The 17,749-nt window shown below is 44.9% G+C and overlaps 1 protein-coding gene across 2 annotated transcripts in view; it reads right to left on the reverse strand.

Moving 5' to 3' along the window:
• Nucleotides 1-17,749, reverse strand: part of LOC144830993 (solute carrier family 26 member 10-like) — a 482,105-nt gene that overhangs the window by 134,305 nt on the left and 330,051 nt on the right. For both annotated transcript variants that reach the window (XM_078688957.1, XM_078688958.1), the window contains exon 11: nt 10,033-10,139. In XM_078688957.1, the coding sequence (XP_078545083.1) occupies nt 10,033-10,139 (107 nt within the window). The remainder of the gene's footprint in view (nt 1-10,032; nt 10,140-17,749) is intronic.

Below are 17,749 nucleotides of genomic sequence, written 5' to 3' on the forward strand. Positions count from 1 at the left end.
GTGGGGTTGTGTGTGTGGTGGTGTGTGGAGGGTGTGTGTTTATGACAATGCACCCAGTGGCCCATTTGTTTTTAATAGATACAAATATATGGAGGTTTAAGATCGTCCAGTTATACATCACGATTACTAGAGATTTCAAAGTTTAAAATAAAAAATGAAGATAAACACTGAGAGCTAGCCAGACAAGTCTGGAACACACACATTCAAGTTGAAAACTCGTTCTTCTTGGCTGCAGTTTAGAAGAAACAATGGGAAAAGCCAACAGGTTTCTCCTTCGTGACCAATGGCTTTACCAAGGTTTTTAACCAGGCTGCACAGCACCTACAATGGGCAGCATGAGTAGTTTAAAATATCCACAAATAAAAACCACTACAAATTCTTTGATGCGGTCAGCAGAGTTATCTAGTTGGCACTAAGCATGGGCCAAAAATCCGTTCCGCTTGCAAAATTTGCAGATTTTCGGCAATTTCGCGAATCTCGCGAAATTGCCGCAAAATTCGCATATTCTCTCGCGGGTGTTTTTTTTTTTTTTTTTTGATGGCCAGCTCACTCAGGGGACCAAAGTTACAGGCACACACGGTCACTGGAGGCAAATCTTCTGGCCCTTTACGCAGCTGCAGTGTAGGAAAAGCACTATACATTTACCCAACGAGGGAGCACTTACTGATTAGCCAGTAGAAATTACTCCAGTTGAGTAGAGGTATTGCACAAAACGGTGGCATCTTCGTGGATAACTATCAAGGGCAGGATTCATTCTGGCACAAGGCTCCTGTCACAAAAATTAAACCTCAACAGGAAGCACTTACAGATATAAATAAAGGAGGCGCCCGAGTTGAACCTCAAATTCAGTAACGGTTTAATCAGCCCAAAACATTAGTGAGCACGGTCGAGGCTGGGCAAGTGTGCTTTAACCCCATATCTGCCGTCGAAAATTAGCTGTAATACTCGAGGGAGGTCTTTGAATCCATGAGTTTCTCGAGCGCAATCCCCGTGTAGTTCCTGTGACCAGGAGGCTGCTTTCTCCTCACCTGCTGCCCTGCTCGCTCTCTGACCCTTTATACACAAGAGGCATTTTGACACGCATAGAAGCCCCGCCCTTTTGGCCCCGCACCACACACTAGCGGTATCAAACGTCTTAACGCCCTTTCCCAACTATGATGGACAGCTCACTCAAGGCACCTCGGCGCCTTTTGGCGCGGTGGCAAAGTTACAGGCACACATGGTCAGTGGAGACAAATCTTCGGGCCCTTTACGCAGCTGCAGTGTAGGAAACGCACTATGCATTTACCCAATGAGGTAGCACTTACTGATTAGCCAGTAGAAAGTACTCCAGTTCAGTAGATGCAAATCGTAAAAAAATCCGCGAGTTCGTGGGAAAATCTGCGAATTCGCAGATTTTTTTGCGATTTCGCGGACCGCAGATCCGCAAAATTTGCCCATACTTAGTTGCCACGCATACCATACAAGTGCGCTCCTACAAAAATTAGCAGGAGCTCTTAATATATTTTTTGTTACTGATAAGAGTTGGATCGGTAACTAAGAAAGCAACACAGGGAATGGTTGGGAACAGCATTGCTACACAAGGGTAGAAGGGGGCGCCAAAGCAACACAGAAGTGGACACAAGCAAAGGTGAAGGGTTGGAAAGGATGCAAATGTGGAGGACAAGAGCAAAAGCAACACCAGAATTAGGGGGAAAAGCAATGGGGAGAATCACACAAGGGGGCACACGGGGAGAGAGGGCTGGAAGAAGCAGCTGGGCAACAGGAAGCAACACGGAGTGCACACGGAGCAACGTACACAAGTGTGACGGGTCAAAAACACACCGCTCTAATGGAGGGGGGAAGCAATGGGGAGAATCACACAGGGGGGCATACGAGGAAAGAGGGCTGGAAGAAGCAGCTGGGCAACAGGAAGCAACACGGAGTGAACACGGAGCAACGTACACAAGTGTGACGGGTCAAAAACACACCGCTATAATGGAGGGGGGAAGCAATGGGGAGAATCACACAGGGGGCACACGAGGAAAGAGGGCTGGAAGAAGCAGCTGGACAACAGGAAGCAATACGGAGTGCACGCGGAGCAACGTATACAAGTGTGACGGGTCAAAAACACACCGCTCTAATGGAGAGGGGGGAAGCAATAGGGAGAATCACACAGGGGGGCACACGAGGAAAGAGGGCTGGAAGAAGCAGCTGGGCAACAGGAAGCAACACGGAGTGCACGCGGAGAAGCGTACACAAGTGTGACGGGTCAAAAACACACCGCTCTAATGGAGGGGGGAAGCAATGGGGAGAGTCACACAGGGGAGCACACGAGGAAAGAGGCTGGAAGAAGCAGCTGGGCAACAGGAAGCAACATGGAGTGCACACGGAGCAACATACACAAGTGTGACGGGTCAAAAACACATCGCTCTAATGAAGGGGGGAAGCAATAAGGAGAATCACACAGGGGGGCACACGAGGAAAGAGGGCTGGAAGAAGCAGCTGGGCAACAGGAAGCAACAGGGAGTGCACACGGAGCAACGTACACTAGTGTGGCGGGTCAAAAACACACCGCTCTAATGGAGGGGGGGAAGCAATGGGGAGAATCACACAGGTGGCACACGAGGAAAGAGGGCTGGAAGAAGCAGCTGGGCAACAGGAAGCAACATGGAGTGCACACAGAGCAACGTACATAAGTGTGAAGGGTCAAATACACACCACTCTAATGGAGGGGGGAGCAATGGGGAGAATCACACAGGGGCAGATGAGGAAAGAGGGCTGGAAGAAGCAGCTGGGCAACAGGAAGTAACACGGAGCAACGTACACAAGTGTGACGGGTCAAAAACACACCGCTCTAATGGAGGGGGGGAAGCAATGGGGAGAATCAAACAGGGGGCACACGAGGAAAGAGGGCTGGAAGAAGAAGCTGGGCAACAGGAAGCAACAATGAGTGCACACGGAGCAACGTACACAAGTGTGACGGGTCAAAAACACACCGCTCTAATGGAGTGCTCCACAGAAAAGGAAACAATTATTCACTTCAGATGTTCCTGTCCAGCAACCACATGAAAGAAGTGGAAATCAAGGTCGCCAGCAGTAAAAGGGAAAACTAGAGCTCGCACTTTAAATAAACGAAACAAGGAGAAGTTTGTAAATGGCCTCAGTGGGGGTGGGGGGCCAGCCGCGACGTCATGGCTCTGAAGAAAACAAACATTTGAAGGCACGAACGGGGAGGGGGGCGAATTAGAATGCCTCGGACTGATGGAGGGGGAGGGACGGGAAGAATTGCCTCGCGTGAAACTGAAACAAGCTTGCCTCAAAAGTTAAATACGACAAGCTCTCTGCATTGCTGTGGCGGGGGAGCGCGGATGTATGACGGTACAACGCGTGGTATTACCATGCGTACCGTTACAACGCAGGTTTTTCAACGCAAGTCGTTACTACGACTTGCGTTGGGGGGCGCTGGATAGTAAATAGTTTAATTTACTATTCCAACTCCAGTCCCGTGGATAGTAGGGAAGGTGTTGGATAGTAAATTAAACTATTCCCTATCCTAGAGCGCCCTCCAGCGAAAGTCGTTGTAACAACTTTCGTTCTAAAACTTGCGTTGTAATGGCACCCCTTTGTTAGGATTTCGTTGTAAAGGTTGTTCACCGGGGAGCGCATCCCTCAGAGGTGGGGCTGTGGGAGCCCGGTCTGACACAGGAGCTGAGCTGCTGCTGGAAAGCCAAGCAGGGAGGCACCACACGCGCTGGGGCTGCGGAGAAATGACATATGATTTAGGGAAAGTAAAGAAATAAAAAAAGATTTTCCATTTCTTTACTTTTGAAGAATCATGGCAACCGTGCATCTCAAGGAAACAAAAGAAAAGGCTGGAGCCATTATTAGTAAGGAGGCTGCTGGGCTAATTAAATAACAAACTTTGTGGGAGAGCATAGCCTGATGCTGATGCGGGTGGAGGCGGAGTAAGGTGGGTGGCATATAAAGAGGGATGGGCAGTGTATTGTGCAAGGAGCAGGCACTTCAAACAAGCATTCGGCATTGCTGTGGCGGGGGAGTGCATTCCGTTCAAGTCTGATGCGGGGGCAGGGGAGCGGCAGCCTTTGAAGTCTGGTGCCGAGGTACAGACAAATGGTGGTGTGTGATGTGTGATGTGGCTGGCGATGATGTGCACGCGCCTGGCTCACATGAACTGTACGCGATCCGCAGCTAGGTAGACTTTTCGGACCGCTTACTATAATCTCGCCTATCATCCCTTCGGGATGTAATAGGCGAGACCTAAAAAGGTATCGTGGCGAAATTGGATTTCTGTGCAGCCACGAAAGATCTCCTGTAACGTGCGACCCAACATCGCAGATTGCCTGACAATTCAAATTGCCGCTCCAACATTCAAGAAACATTACTGTCCCTTTGAGGATATGAATTGGATCGCTTCGCTTTTCTCACATGATGGCAGCAATGACCTCCTGGAACATTACGCATCTCAAGCCGCTGAAGAACTTCCGGCCTGCAATCGCCAAGACTTGTAAGAAACTCATGTTATTCTTGGATTGATTTTTTCTATCCTTTTTGACTTTTTCCTTTAATTTATTTTAATACACTGCAGTTGTACTACTTTCATATAATAACTTTCTAAGTATGCTCACGCATTTCAACTCTGTTTTCATTATTGCCCCTTACGTCTCCACTCTAACCAGGGATGGGTGATGTATGGCCCATGCAAATACGCTATTTACTTGCTAAATTAGCCTAAACCATGTCTATTCTTTGTGCTCACGTCTCTCTGCCTGCCTGTTATTCACGAAGCCCTTTCACACAAATTTACTCTTCCTCAACCTGTGCTAACAAGCTGGCGATCAAGATCAAAAAACACAACATTGTTTAGGAACTGGTTGCCACAGTGTGGTAATCGTATCCTATCTTTATTTTCATTAGACAATTTAGTCATTCATGTCTAATAGCTATTGTTCATGTCACATGGAACTAACATGTAATGTGGAATTCACTGATGCAGGAGCTTCGGTTTCAATACAGCAGAAGTGGTTGGAGTTTGTCTCAGCTCGATGCCTTAGCTCTCTACACAAGAATGTATTTTTTTTAAACAGCTTAAGACAATAATGTATGGTTTGATCAGACAGGTACAGAATGTGCTTCTCAGAAGTGCAATGCTTGTATTCCTCCTCAAAGTTCCAATGTGGGTGGAACTAATACCAATTCTGACACGCACCAGATTGAATCTACTCTACAACAGATTGCTGACTGTTCTACTGTTGATAATTTTGTGTTACAAAAAAACAGTACCAGGGTACCTAAAAAGTTTGATGATTACATATTGCAATTTCTTTTTTTACCCTTTGATTTCTTAAAGGATACATGTGGTAATGGTATCCTACCTTTATTTTCCTTATGGAATTTAGAGTCATTCAAGTCTAAAAGGTAATGTTTATGTCACATGGAACTGTAACATGTAATGTGGAATTCACTGATACAGGAGCTTACGTTTGAATACAGCAGAACAGGTTGGAGTTTGCCTCAGCTGGATGCCTTTGCTCTTGCACCAGTGGGTCCATTTATGTCACTTAAATAAAGACACTTTTTATATAACTTTCAAACTCCATCGCTTTATTACACACAGCCACTTTTTTAGACACACCTGATTTCACCATTTGTCTTCCGTGGCATTGCAGCATTCTGCATTATATTCTTCACGATTATTTCTTTATTCCTGCTTGCTAAAACACTGCATTCGAGTCTTCATACCGGTAGAGGTGAGTAGTTTGCTTCCCACTCCCTATCTATACTAATATAATAAAGAGAGAGCCCAAACCTTTGAGGCGGGTAATCTCAGGAACCACAGCACCAATCACAACACCCAATACAGCGTTGGAAAGGGCAGTTGCAGCAGAAGGACATAGGTTATGCAGACGCCCACCATATACATTTAAAAGGTAAAAGAACGTGCCAGAAAAGTAGTCCCTTGTGGGCGTGTCTGCGTTGTGCTGTGGGTGTGTACTGTGGGCGTGACAAACGCTGGGGGTGTGTGGTAAGTTCCGCCCTTAATGCCATGTCTCATATCGTGTGCTGTGGGCGTGTGCTGGGAGCGTGAGCATGCGCGGGGCGCAGTATTACGAAAAAAAAAGCGAGCGTTGTGCCCAATATTTCATTGTTTTTTCTTCCCAGGTTCTGTAAATTCCAGCTCTGGGTGTCCACCCTGCTCCCTTTCAATACCCCTGCACCCCATAATCATAACCCACCCTTACTCCTTAAAATACCCCAACACCCTTAAACACTAACCCATCTTAACTCTATAAATATACCCTGTACCCCAAAACCCAAACCTATCCCTAAACCCTAAAATACCCCTGTACCCCAAAACCCAAACCTACCCCTGAACCCTATAAATACCCCTGTACCTCAAAACCCAAATCTACCCCTGAACCCTAAAAATACCCCTGTACCCCAAAACCCAAACCTAGCCCTGAACCCTAGAAATACCCCTGTACCCCGAAACCCAAACCTAGCCCTGAACCCTAAAACAACCCTGTACCCCAAAACCCAAACCTAGCCCTGAATCCTAAAATATACCGCTGTACCCCAAAACACAAACCTAGCCCTGAACCATAAAAATAACCCTGTACCCCAAAACCCAAACCTACCCCTGAACCCTAAAATACCCCTGCACCCCAAAACCCAAACCTAGCCCTGAACCCTTAAAATACCCCTGTACCCCAAAACCCAAACCTACCCCTGAACCCTAAAAATACCCCTATACCCCAAAATTCAAACCTAGCCCTGAACCCTAAAAATACCCCTGTACCCCAAAACCCATACCTATCCCTAAACCCTAAAACTACCCTGTACCCCATAACCCAAAACTATATCTGAACCCTTAAAATACCCAAACACCCCAAAACATATACCTCAGTACCCCAAAACATGTACCCCTATACCCATATTTACCTTATCCAAACATTAAAAAAAATATGCTGTTACCATTCATGCATTTACAACAAGTCAAGTCAAGTCATAAAATTTGTATAGCGCACTACATACCCAGAGGGTTTCAAGGCGCTTAGGAAGGGGAGGAGGATTATTTGTCAAATATCCACGTTTTAAGCTGCTTTCTGAACGCTAGGTGATTCTGGGTGAGGCGAAGGTAAGCGGGGAGTGAGTTCCATGTTTTGGCAGCCAGGTATGAAAAGGATCTGCCTCCCATGGTGGTCTTGTTGATGTGAGGTACAGTGGCGAAGGCTTGGCTGGAAGAGCGAAGTTGGCGGGAGGGGGTGTAGAAGGACAGTCGAGAGTTGAGGCAATCTGGTCCGATGTCGTAGAGTGATTTGTGTGCGTGGGTAAGCAGTCGGAAAGTGATCCTCTTATTGACGGGTAGCCAGTGGAGGTCTTTAAGGTGACCAGAGATGTGTTCGTTGCGTGGGATGTCTAATATGAGCCTGGCTGAGGCGTTTTGGATTCGTTGTAGTTTCTTCTGGAGTTTAGCGGTGGTACCTGCGTAGAGGGTGTTTCCGTAGTCCAGTCGGCTCGTGACCAGAGCGTGGGTGACTGTTTTTCTGGTTTCGGAGGGGATCCAGCGAAATGTTTTTCTGAGCATGCGAAGAATGTTAAAGCAGGAAGAGGATACGGCGCTGACTTGTCTGTTCATTGAGAGTGAAGAATCCAGGATGACGCCAAGGTTCCGTGCGTGGTCTGTCGGGATGGGTGCTTTTCCGAGGGCTTCCGGCCACCAGGAGTCGTCCCATGCAGAGGGGGATTTACCTAAGATGAGGACTTCTGTTTTGTCTGAGTTCAGTTTCAGACGGCTTTGTTTCATCCATTCGGCGACTTCTTTCATTCCTTCGTGTAGGTTAGTTTTGGCGGTGCTGGGGTCCTTGGTGAGAGAAAGGATCAGTTGAGTGTCATCCGCGTAAGAGATGATGTTGAGGTTGTGTTGGCGGGCGATGGCCGCGAGGGGGCTCATGTATACGTTGAAGAGGGTGGGGCTGAGTGAGGATCCTTGTGGTACGCCGCAGATGACTTCAGTGGCCTCTGACTTGAATGGTGGAAGGCGGACTCTCTGGGTTCTTCCGGTGAGGAACGAGGTAATCCATTCAAGTGCTTTTCCTTGGATTCCGATGTTATTGAGGCGTTGTAAAAGGGTGCTGTGGCAGACTGTGTCGAATGCTGCAGAGAGGTCGAGGAGGATGAGGGCGACTGTGTCTCCATTGTCCAGTAGAGTTCGAATGTCGTCTGTTGCTGCGATGAGGGCGGTCTCAGTGCTGTGTTTGGCTCGGAAGCCAGATTGTGAGGGGTCGAGTGATTTGTTGGCTTCGAGGAAGGCGGCGAGCTGGTTGTTGACAGCTTTCTCGATGACTTTGGCCGGGAATGGAAGAAGCGAGATGGGGCGGTAGTTTTTGAGTTCGGTGGGGTCTGCTGTTGGTTTTTTCAGAAGGGCGGTGAGTTCAGCGTGTTTCCAGTCTTCAGGGAAGGTAGCGGAGTTGAAGGAGCAGTTGATGACGTCTCGGAGGTGCGGAGCTATGACGGAGTCTGCTTTGTTGAAGATGTGGTGAGGGCATGGGTCTGTGGGGGATCCAGAGTGGATGGAATTCATCAGGCGGATGGTGTCCTCAGTGGAGATTGGGTTCCAGGCGTTAAGGGTGTTGACGGGGGGAAGATGGTCAGCAGATGGTGGGGTGAATTTCGTTGTAAATGTATGCGTGGTAAAAGCATATAAAATGTAATGCCATGCGTTAAAATGGCATTGCGGAGTCATGGTACTTTCGTAATGAAAGTATGCGGAGTGATGGTATGCGGAAAGAAAGTTGCGGAATAATGGGTGTTTACCCTCCATCGGTAAGTACATTGGTGGCACATCTCCAGAAACATACTCATATTTTTTCACCACCGATTTGAAAAATGCACAGGTCTCTCATTGATGGCCAGCACCGACATACACTTTTAGACACACCTCCCGCCACAAGTTCTAGAATTGCGAACTTTAGAGCTGGGGAGCTACGTCCGAATCTCGGCATCAGTTCAACATCCTGTGATTCCAGGCAAATCGCTTTGTCTCCCCGTGCCTACCATAAATTCATGTGTTCTTCTGTAATGTAAATTGTGCTCATGCCATGTTGTCGAGTTCGCGCTATATAATATTGCAAGGAAAAATAAAGTAGGGAAACTCGAGTTCACACACTACTGAGCGCGCACTCCTAAGTGCATCAGCAGTGCACTGTGAATCGGAGCGTTTCACAGGCCTGTCACAGATAAGAAATTCTCAAAACGAAATCCTACAAAACAATATACTACTGGCCGGCAGCAATTCATACCCGGACAACGTCGGGACGGGCTGTATATATATATATATATATATATATATATATATATATATATATATATACACATCATATCTCATTATGTACATTCATACTAACACACTGTTCATGATAACATTGTACTTTCCTGGCTTACAATAAATGATTACATATTTGTAGTTCAGCATGCCATTAAGGATAGCACTTATCTATTTGGTGCACACTATACCAAGCTGTGTATTGTGAATGAGTCCCTTATTCCGGTTTGCTTCTTTCTGTGTTTTGCTCACTAATCCTGGTTGCACGTTTGTAAATAATGCAGAATATCTCGCATTCATACGCCCTTATGATGCCTACCTTCATATTGGCACCTGTTTTTGCTTACATATTTCGAAAATAGTGAACTCTATTTTCACTTGGTACATTTTTTAATAATGTTATACTGGCATGGCAAACTGTTTGGGGTGCTATTTCACTGGCGATGTATTTGGAGACCATGCTTTCATGACAGTGTTTCAGAGTTCTAAATAATTTTAGCCCAGCCAGGCAAAATTGGATAATTTCAAGAGATTTTGATAGGGATGTTGATTTCTTTGAGATTTTGGCAATTTGTTATTTTGCCATATTATTATGTCAAGGATATTTGATATTAAAATTGAACAACGTTGCAAAAGTAGCTTAGACCTGGAACCAGTCCCCAGAGCAAAACAATTATTGAAATATAGTCAGGTAGACAGCTCTGTACCTCTGCGTCCGGCAGATGACGGTCATCATAGAGAACAGCACACCTACTGCCAACCCGAGCTCCACATTCAGAACAATCACTGCCAGCCATGTGATGATCCACACTGCCTGAAAGAAGGGAGAAATTCCAAACGTCAGAACTGAAGGATGGATCCTGGAGAGAAAGATGACAGTGCATGTCTAGAGGAACCTTCACCATTCTCTGTTCACATCACAGAGGTGTCCACATATCAGCCACACCAAATTTTGAGGAGAATTACTCACTAAGGGCTTTATTAAGAGTTTGACGGTGCAGGAGAGGGACCGCCCCGCCCGTACCATCAAACCCATGTAGGCACCGCCCACCAGGTCAGGCGTTTTCTCTTATCTGGATGGTGGTTCTTTGGCGTTCCTAGGGCGGTGCCTCTAAAATAGGCACCACAATGGGAACGTCAAAGGCAGTACCTGCATTCTGAGTTTCCTCAACGCCACAGTTTTATTGGTGGTGAACCTCTGGCAGTGAGGAAACAATGGGGGCCCTATAGGGCCATGGAATGCATGCAAGGGGACACATGTTGTGTGTATGCACCCCCTTTCCTGCATGTCATGGACTGCAGCATCCATGCCATGCACAAACAGCCATTGCGGTGCCTTTTTAATAGGCACCGCTGTGGGGCCGCAAATGCACCGCCCACCAGACACGAGCAACCTCGTAATCTGGCAAGCAGTGTTCACATGGCTTTGGTGGTATGGAAGCAGGGCAATGGCATGGGCCCCACGGCCACACCCCCAAATTCGTAATTAGGACCATACTACTTAGAGTCTCGACACACATAACAGGGCAACTTCCACCTATCCCCACTTTAAAATATTTATTTGCACAAACTAAAAAAGCCACCAGTGATACTCCACCTGTCCCTAGAAGATACCAAGATATACTCATACCTGACACTTTAACAATTGCACATAATGAGGAACCTTTCCCTTTACATGAGAACCTAAATAATCAGAAACAAAACTCAATATACTCTACAGCAGACAAATTAGTAAAACGTAGCCCCTATCAACCTTGTATGATGGATGGAACCTTCAAAATGCTTTCCAAACTATTCACTCAGATATACACCATGCATGGTAAATATCAAAACATATATATCCTATATATATATATATGCCTGACTACCAAATAAACAATGCAGCACTTACTACAACCTCAAACTATATAAAACATAAAACAAATAACTACTACCCCAATAAAGTGATCAATGACTTTGAGCAAACCATTATTTAAACTATTCTAAAAATGTGCCTCCATACAACCGTAAAAGGCTGTTACTATCATTTCAATCAAAGTCCATGGAGACACCTCCAAACATCTGGACATGTGGAAGATTGTACAAACAGCTAATTTGCCTTGAAACATATATAGCACTAGCCTATGTCCTCGTCACAGAGGTAGCCAACCACTACAGTTTACAAATAGAAAGCCATTCCTACCAACAAAATGTAGACAAACTTAGTCCTCTAATTGTCTATTTCGAAGACACGTGGGGTGGCAGGCTGAATTGCTCTGGTAAGAGACACCAACCTAATTTCCAAATACCAAGGTGGAATGTCTATGACAGTACTTTGGCACAGGAAGACAAAATAAAGAATGCAGTAGAAGGAGGACATAAAGCCTTCCAATCCACACTAGGCAGAACCCAACCTATGCTCTTCAAATTTATAGAAGCATTGCAAAATGAGCCAAACTAACAAACTATGTCCAATGGTCAAACAGAACCTGCTTGATGGCTAGGGTGCACTGTTCACAAGCCCAATTAGGTGCTAAATGTATTGTATTTATCAAACCACTGTGACGTCTTAATGTCAGACAAAATCCCCGATTCTTGTGTCAGAGATAAATTTAGTTTAAAATGACTTCCTCACTTCAACATTCTCCATGACAAGAGGTTAAACATGTTTCAGTCAACAGAACAACATTGCAATCTATGCAAAATAGGTAATAACAAAATAGGTAATACAAAAATGCTTTAACAAAAAAAACACAGATGATGTGTCGAATATCACACACGGGATGCGAAAATGTCACAACTGCGGTCACTGTGGCAATGTGATGGTGGGTGACATCTTTGCACATCCTCACACAGGACAGCAAATTAAACTAAAACACACATCCGACTGTAACTCCAGCATGGTTATATATGTCCTTGAAGACTTGTCTATGTCAGAAGAACAACCAGAAAAGTTAAAATTAGAATGACAGAACACAAAAGTATGATCAGAACTGCTAATGTGAAATCATGTTTAGCACTACACTGGAGGGAGCAGAAACATACCATACCCCAATTACGGTTCACCATACTAGAGCAGGTGTCAGTCACATGTGGATACAATTACACATCTGGCGCTAAGAGAAACATTTTGGATTAGATTTGTAAAAAACATGAGTCCTTGTGGGTTGAATGACAAAATTGAATGTATGTGTTTTTTGTAAATAGGCATATATAACACTGGAGATGTTTTTTTCATATAATGACCTTTTTATTATGTTTTATGTTCAATTCAGATGGATGTTTCAGACAATCAACATATGGTTCTTTTCACATGTGACCGCAATATATAGTTATAGACATGCAAAACTCGAATTACATAGCATTGGTTCTCACACATGGAGGCATAAGGGTGAACTGTTAGGGCTATTTTCTCAATTTAAGTTCATTATTTCATGCTTTTTGAGTATGAGAATTATGATGTCTCAATATACACGATGTGGCTTTAAACCCATGTAGTTTGGTATTTGATTCAATTGAAAAATGTGACCTTATGATGTTTGGGGCAAACATTTCAATATTTTCAACCGTGGTCTTGTGTTTTCATCACTCTTTTATATCACCTATTTTTGTTTAAAACATTTTTTATGGGGTATTCTGCAGATGGTTTGTGCAATAGTGTAGCGTCCTAGATGAGCATTGTCAACCTAGAATTCGGGTGGAGTATGGAGTCTGTTTTTTGTTGGAGTTTAGTGTATGTACGGCGGGAGTCTGTTGTTTTTATCTATGATTTTGTGAGCGTCGCATCCATGCGGAAGTAGAAAGATGAGCGTGTAGGACGCCTTGGTGTTTACTACCATTATGGCGTGTTCGACCACGGAGGCATGGACACTTTTCAGACTATTGGAAAGAATGTGAGCCTAGTAGTCCATATTCCATAAGGATTAGATTGTTATGCTTCAGGTCCAGTCATTGACCGAAATGTCTCTTTTATTGGCAGCATGAACCACATTATCGGAATCACGAGTTAGAGAGACAGAAGAAAAGTATTGGCATTTGGTGAATACAAACACCGGCACATGTAAGTTAGAGACGTGGATTATTCTATTTGAAGTTTGGTGTTTTAAAACATTGCTCATATACGATTTTGGTTAACTTGGATATTGTTTGCTTGGCTTATTATTTTGATACAGAACACGTGGATGTCGTGTTGGCAGCATAAGCCTATTACATATTGAGCTGTGTTTACACACACTGTAGGTGAGTGACATCGGACATTCTAGTTCTCGCACGTTTTTCAGCACATTAAGCACGCCACTTTCCGTGGTCTGGTATTTCACGCGTGCACCTTTTCACATAGTATACCTTGGGAAACCTTTTCACCATTTCATTCCACTTGGCGTGTCTTTTTGGAAAAACAGATGCTCCTTTTGATAAATCATGTGTTGGCTTTTTGTAAATAAAAACTTTATTGTTTTGGTCACATGGACACTTTTGGATACTCAGGGTCGTCAGAAATGTCACAGCAAATCTCATGTTTTCCACTTTGGCTAGTGATGGTTTTACATAATTTTGTTTATACACGAGCTGGATAAACAAGAATTGTTTATGATTTTGAAAAACTTTATTTGTCGTGGAATACATGGATTGTATATACATATGTTTTCAGTGTTCCCCTGAGGAAGGTGCCAGCACCGAAATGCATTGGGAATTGTCAGACGCTGGATTGAAGAATTGTGAATTGAATATTGGAAACTGCAAATAAAACAGCAACAATTATGCGGATTATTGATTATTGATCATTTTGTTTAAAAAGAAAAAAAAAGAAAATAGTATTACCTATTTTGTTATTACCTATTTTGCATAGATTGCAATGTTGTTCTGTTGACTGAAACATGTTTAACCTCTTGTCATGGAGAATAACCGTGGGCCAAAAATCCGTTCCACTCGCGGAATTTGCGGATTTTCGGCAATTTCGGGATCCGCGAATCTCGCGAGATTGCCAAAAAATCTTCAAATCCGCTCGCAGGCGGAATTTTTTTTGGCCCACAGGAAGCACTTACAGTTAAGGCAGGTGCTCAAGTTGAAGCTAACTTTGTAACCATTTTAGAATGGCGCCGTCAAGCTGCCAGAGTTGAAGTTGGAACTTCAACTCTGGCAGCTTGCCGGCGCCATTCTAAAATGTTTACAAAGTTAGTTTCAACTCGGGCACCTGCCTTAACTCTGTAAGTGCTTCCTGTGGGCCAAAAATTAAACCTCAACAGGAAGCACTTACAGATATAAATAAAGCAGGTGCCCGAGTTGAAGCTCAAATTCAGTAACGTTTTAATCAGCCCAAAACATTAGTGAGCCGGTCGAGGCTGGGCAAGTGTGCTTTAACCCCATATCTGCAGTCGAAAATTAGCTGTAATACTCGAGGGAGGTCATTGCATCCATGAGTTTCTCGAGCGCAATCCCCGTGTAGTTCCTGTGACCAGGAGGCTGCTTTCTCCTCACCTGCTGCCCTGCTCGCTCTCTGACCCTTTATTCACAAGAGGCATGTTGACACGCATAGAAGCCCCGCACCACACACGAGCGGTATCAAACGTCTTCCCGCCCTTTCCCAACTATGATGGACAGCTCACTCAAGGGACCTCGGCGCCTTTTGGCGCGGTGGCAAAGTTACAGGTACACAGGGTCACCGGAGGCAAATCTTCTGGCCCTTTACGCAGCTGCAGTATAGGAAAAGCACTATACATTTACCCAACGAGGTAGCACTTACTGATTAGCCAGTAGAAAGTACTCCAGTTGAGTAGAAGTATTGCACAAAACGGTGGCATCTTCGTGGATAACTATGCAGGGCAGGATTGCTTCTGGCACGAGGCTCCTGTCACAAAAATTAAACCTAAACAGAAAGCACTTACAGATATAAAGCAGGTGCCCGAGTTGAAGCTCAAATTCAGTAACATTTGAATCAGCCCAAAACATTAGTGAGCACGGGCGAGGCTGGGCAAGTGTGCTTTAACCCCATATCTGCCATCGACAATTAGCTGTAATACTCGAGGGAGGTCTTTGCATCCATGAGTTTCTCAAGCGCAATCTCCGTGTAGTTCCTGTGACCAGGAGGCTGCTTTCTCCTCACCTGCTGCCCTGCTCGCTCTCTGACCCTTTATTCACAAGAGGCATGTTGACACGCATAGAAGCCCCGCACCACACACTAGCGGTATCAAACGTCTTCCCGCCCTTTCCCAACTATGATGGATAGCTTACTCAAGGGACCTCGGCGCCTTTTGTCGTGGTGGCAAAGTTACAGGCACACATGGTCACTGGAGGCAAATCTTCTGGCCCTTTACGCAGCTGCCGTGTAGGAAAAGCACTATACATTTACCCAACGAGGTAGCACTTACTAATTAGCCAGTAGAAAGTACTACAGTTGAGTAGAGGTATTGCACAAAACGAGGGCATCTTCGTGGATAACTATGCAGGGCAGGATTCATCTGGCACAAGGCTCCTGTGACAAAAATTAAACCTCAACAGGAAGCACTTACAGATATAAAGCAGGTGCCCGAGTTGAAGCTCAAATTCAGTAATGTTTTAATCAGCCCAAAACATTAGTGAGCACGGTCGAGGCTGTGCAAGTGTGCTTTAACCCCATATCTGCCGTCGAAAATTAGCTGTAATACTTGAGGGAGGTCTGTGCTTCCATGAGTTTCTCGAGCGCAATCCCCGTGTAGTTCCTGTGACCAGGAGGCTGCTTTCTCCTCACCTACTGCCCTGCTCGCTCTCTGACCCTTTATACACAAGAGGCATGTTGACACGCATAGAAGCCCAGCACCACACACTAGCGGTATCAAACGTCTTCCCGCCCTTTCCCAACTATGATGGACAGCTCACTCAAGGAACCTCGACGCCTTAATGGCGCGGTGGCAAAGTTACAGGCACACATGGTCAGTGGTGACAAATCTTCTGGCCCTTTACGCAGCTGCAGTGTAGGAAAAGCACTATACATTTACCCAACGAGGGAGCACTTACTGATTAGCCAGTAGAGTACTCCAGTTGAGTAGAGTGCAAATCGCAAAAAAATCCGCAAGTTAGCGGGAAAATCCGCGAGTTCGCGGATTTTTTTGCGATTTTGCGGACCATAGATCCGCAAAATTCGCCCATACTTAACCATTGGAGAATGTTGAAGTGAGAAAGTCATTTTAAACTAAACTTATCTCTCACACAAGAATCAGTGATTTTGTCTGACATTAAGACATCACAATGGTTTGAAAAATACAATACATTTAGCACCTAATTGGGCTTGTGAACAGTGCACCCTAGCCACCAAGCAGGTTCTGTTTGACCATTGAATATATTTTCACCTGTAGGGTGTAGTGTAGTTCCTATTATCCCAATAGGCTCTGCACATTGGAATAATACCTTCAATAGTATAGGCCTAGACCAGACGTTAACTAGGTCTTCTATTGTCGATATTAGACTTAAAGTTTTGGGTTTGCCAGCTAGCTCAGAGTTCACTAGAAACTTTCTCGAATAGGCAAGGAGGAGTTGAACCTCCCTGGATAGACAAGAAGGGATTTAGTTTCTGACAACCATAGAACATGACAACTTTGCTCTCCCCTAATCAAGAGTGTATCTCTAGAGTCGTGTGAAAACAAAAGACAACTTATTTTACTCAGTCAGTACGTGCATTCTTAGTCCCACCAGATTGTAGAGAAAAGGAAGAGACGGGCGTGTTCAATAAAAGATGGTATTTATTGATCAGTCTCTTTTCTCATACAAGAGAAATGGATCGATATTATCGCAATACTTATGGTTAAGTAAAGTGCATACAATAAAAGCAGAAGTATAAAATAATACTGTAAAAACATTTATATGGTTTCTAAGCCATAAGGTGGTTTAAAATGGATAAAATAGATACATACACATATACATTTGACTAATCGTACTCAACTGGTGTTTCTAACTACGCCTACCCCGGTGTACCTGACCTAAGCCTAATACGTGGGCGGGAATAGAAAGTAGCAGTTTAAGTTAAGTTTGTTTTGCCAAGTGACTGACTCAAGAATTCTCTGCAAGGGGTTATTCAGTTCTGTACCTTGAATCTAGGATGAATGAGGGATGGTATCTCTCGTCTCTGGTCTCGATATTCCAGGCTGCCTGCGAGGGCTACCCGGAAGCGCCGGAGCTGGATTTCTCGGCAGGAGAAAAGCAGCGTCTCGTTCTCAGCGCGTCAGGAAGGCGGGGCTGCGCCAGCGGGGTCTGCTCTGCTCTGGGCTTCGGCAAGTCTGGCTGCTCCGATCTCGTCACCACAGCGTGTGTTTGCTTAAGGCAATACCGGTAATATTTATACCTGTAAGGTGTCGAGATTGACGTAAGGATGGACATAGATACGTCAATAAGGATGTCATACGACTTGGTCGTTAGCACATTCTTTTGCGGAAGTTCTCGATGAAATCAAAACAATGGCCGCAGGGTTTTTCCCAG

Source organism: Lissotriton helveticus, chromosome 1_1, assembly GCF_964261635.1.
Source record: "Lissotriton helveticus chromosome 1_1, aLisHel1.1, whole genome shotgun sequence".
NCBI classification, from domain to species: domain Eukaryota; kingdom Metazoa; phylum Chordata; class Amphibia; order Caudata; family Salamandridae; genus Lissotriton; species Lissotriton helveticus.